Source organism: Protopterus annectens, chromosome 8.part0 (genome assembly GCF_019279795.1).
Source record: "Protopterus annectens isolate FY-2018-M chromosome 8.part0, PAN1.0, whole genome shotgun sequence".
Lineage (NCBI taxonomy): Eukaryota > Metazoa > Chordata > Ceratodontiformes > Protopteridae > Protopterus > Protopterus annectens.
The window spans coordinates 313276303-313279923 of NC_056741.1; the positions used below are offsets into that span (position 1 = coordinate 313276303).

Genomic DNA, 3621 nt, shown 5'->3' on the forward strand with positions numbered 1-3621 from the left:
AAACTAGAAGAGAGTCATCATTCCAACTAATCTAAGCTTCTCCCATTTTTGGTTATTAAAAACATTATCTAAAAAAGTTCTGAGTATGCGCTCCTGACAAAAGGAGAACTGGAACTTGGAAATGACCATTTCTTGCACTAGTCACTAGGGAAGCAGATGCCAGTTCACTCACTCGCGTGGAATTTCTTGGAATACATAGATTACCTGGTATTTTTACATTCCGCACTTAAGTGTACAACTAGTCCAAACAAGGGAATATCAAGTCCAGGACAAGACTGCCCAAGAAAGTCAGGCGAAAAAACGCTTGTGGTAAGATGCATCGCGACCAATAAACCTACACAAGTCTAATCAGCCTATTCCCTGCTCCCCGCTCCCACTTAATAGCCTTGGTAAATCAAAGTATAAAGCACAAGCCATTACAGCACTCTTTCTTGGGTATAACACTGCAAGACAAATGCAGTACTATTCACATTGGCTTTTAAGTAATTTCAGTGTCAGTGACTACTTACATAGAGACTACTGAGCAGACCTGTGCCTGACTTACCTAAAGAAAATAGTACATGGTTTGGAGACTGCACCTGCCAAAGAATTGAAGTACCTGGAAATCCCTGCATACAAAGCATAAACATGTAATCAAACCCTCTTCTACAGACTATGACTAACTGCTGAATTTGCAAGAAAAAGGATAATTAAAAACTGTAAAAGTACATTATGCACTCCATTCTTCCCGTGAGGCAGACTCCAAACTGGACATATAAATTTGGTCACATCTAGGCTAAAGTATAGAAAAGGAAAGCCTTTCATACCCATTCAGATGAACTAAGTGACAAACTACACAGATCCTATAACTAGAGTCCATGAAATTCTTGCCTCTGACGTTCCCCCACCCCTGCAAACGCACAGTCCAAGCTCATTCTACTGGCCAGCTGCTGAGATTTGGCAAGTTGCTAATGAGAAAAAACAAGAGACCAATTACCAAGGTGCATCTACATTTAACCAAGGGTTTTGATTAACAGGGTACATAGAACAAAGCTTAAATTCACAAACCAACAGCTATACAAATCTTGTAATTGGGTATACTCCAAAAAATAAGGCAGGTAATGTCCTTTACACAAGGGAGAATATACCACATCACAAAACAGAACTCATTTGATTTCAGCTTATGCAGCTAAAAAAAAAAAAAAAAACTGTGTCCTTCCTGTCCAGGCATTACACCACCACCTTTTTGGGAGGCGGCAAAAACTTGACATTTCTCAAACTGCACTCTGAAACCTTTACAAATCTGTAAGAAGTTGACTGTCCTTATAGGGCACTGAAAGTGAAGTATACAAAGCCATTTACATAACCTATAAACAAATCTGCAAAAAAAACAAGCCATTTCACAATTCAGGAGGTAGGAGCACATTTACAGAGTATCCCAGCACTGGTGAACTGCAGCAGTCAATTTGAAACAAGGGGACTTTCAAGTTACAGAGCAAACAACCAAATAAAAAATAATGCAATTAAAGTTTATTTAACAAAATGGAAAAGATTACATCTTTTATCCAATGAAAAATGCTGTATTCTGTAGAAATTACCCAGTATGCCTATTCTTCTAAAGCAAATATGCTCATCAACCCACAGCATTAAGTTGACGGACATGCCTCTGCTTCATATAAATGGGCCACACTGTGCATTATCCCCCCCACCCCACCCGCCCAGACTGAACCTGCCACACGCACCCAAACACTGGTTTGAGATTTTTGTCTTTTCACTGAACTGGAGAACTTGAACTCTTCAGACCCCAAAAAACCTGATGGTTGAGCTGGTCTTCCCAAGTCCATTCCCTTTAAACGCTGCTGGCAATAGGCTGTGAAAGAAATAAAACAAGTGAATCGTTACTTTAAAAATGACAAAGGCAGGCCTTGGACTACACAAAATTACAAGCAACTGCACAGAAATCAAGCAAATAAGGTATGTCCACTGTCAAAATTTCTTCCACACTATTACGGAGACATCAAAAACTGAATCTACATATTAAACTAGCCAGGTTCAAATTTAAGGAAAGCCACCTTCCAATGCAGACAACCTTATCCAAAAGCCAACCCCTCCATGTAATTTAACAAGTCTTTCAATACACATTTTTTTCTCCTACAGCACATCAGGTTTCTGCTTTTTTGTTTTTAAGACAGTCTTCAAGTTAATAGCTCAAACAAACTTTTCCAAATTTTTCTAGATCTTTATATGAAAAGAGGGGCCCAATTCTATTGCAATACTACATAAACTTACCAGTAATCAATTCTGGCCAGTAAAAGTACCATTTTTAAACCACGTGACTGAAGCCAAACGAGAGCTGCCATTTATTAACAGTGGTATATGTCAGGACTTAACAGTCTAAATTTAGCCAGCCTAATGGCGTATAGAAATACTTTGACAGATGACCACAGTTTGATTACAATCTCTGGTGAATTGTACTGGCATAAACTATGGGTAGGGATGAGGTTAGTTTCCCAGCTGGCTTTGCCCAACATTCTTGGAAGGGTGTGCAAGCATGGACTGCTGGAGCACTAGGCAGTCCCTGTGGTAATGGGTACTTTCTACCAGGGGACAGATCACGGCTGAAACTGAAAATGCTAGTTTGCCAAGATGTTGGGAGATTGCACAACATTCCTCCCCATGTCTGCCCAGATGACCTCCCCATAGCAGATTTATAGAAACCCCCAAACTGCCTGGCAATAAAGGTGGCCATGTAGTACTGGGGAAACTTGATGGTAGGAGGGCAGTGGGGAGAAGGAAGCAGGAAAAAGTACATTTTTGAGCAGATCACAGTTGCAGTAGTCACTACTGGGATTTCAGTTGCACAGCATCCAGTCTGGCTACGAGTTAAGTACCCTTCCTAGGCAGATCAGTCTTCTCCCTGATGGGGCCTTAATACGAGCATCTAGATGTGAGTAAATGTGCACGTCCATGGTCCAACAATGTGCGACTGCTGCAGCAAGAACGGGGACAGTGTTTAAACCAAAGAGTAGGTAGATGCCACCCCACCCAAATCAAGAATTTTCTGTCCTGTACATGAAAGGGAATGTACATAATATCCTTTAGACCCATCATGAACGTTTTTGGATTTAAAGGAAAAGAGAATGCCACCATTTTGAATAACAAATACTTGGTTAATCTGGACAAGTCCAGAATGGGTTTCAGAAGACAGCTTTCCTGGAACTAGAAGTGCCTGGAGCAGAAGACTTCCTGTCTCTGCTGTCTTCTATGACTGTTACACAGTGAGATGCAGTATGGGGGTGACCAAGAGGGCCTTGTTTTTCTGCATCCTCTTGTTGCCGGGATTTGAACCCTTTGTTATGTCCAAAAGCCATTTTTCTGAAGTAATATTTTGCAACTCGTCAGACATGTGGAAAGCTTTCCTCACTTGTAAAGGGAGCCTGGGGCTGGAGGGAGGGGTCTAAGCTTTGCATTACAGGTAATCTTCAGGAGTAACAGTTGTGGTCCTTGTCTTGCCTCTCCATTCCACAAGGAACACCAAAAAAGTTTAATTTCCTTACATGGGTTTCTGCAGACCATACCAAATGTACTGTGACAGACATGGACACATGGCAGACTACCCACCTGCTAAGCTTTTGAAATCAT

The 3621-nt window shown here is 41.1% G+C and overlaps 1 protein-coding gene across 1 annotated transcript in view; it reads right to left on the minus strand.

The window, feature by feature from the left end:
• Window positions 1-1693: 1693 nt before the first annotated feature.
• The window catches only part of HDGF (heparin binding growth factor), an 85059-nt gene continuing 83131 nt past the window's right edge, over window positions 1694-3621 (minus strand). The window contains exon 6 of the mRNA XM_044079811.1: window positions 1694-1849. Within this exon, the coding sequence (XP_043935746.1) occupies window positions 1829-1849 (21 nt within the window). The 3' untranslated portion in view covers window positions 1694-1828. The remainder of the gene's footprint in view (window positions 1850-3621) is intronic.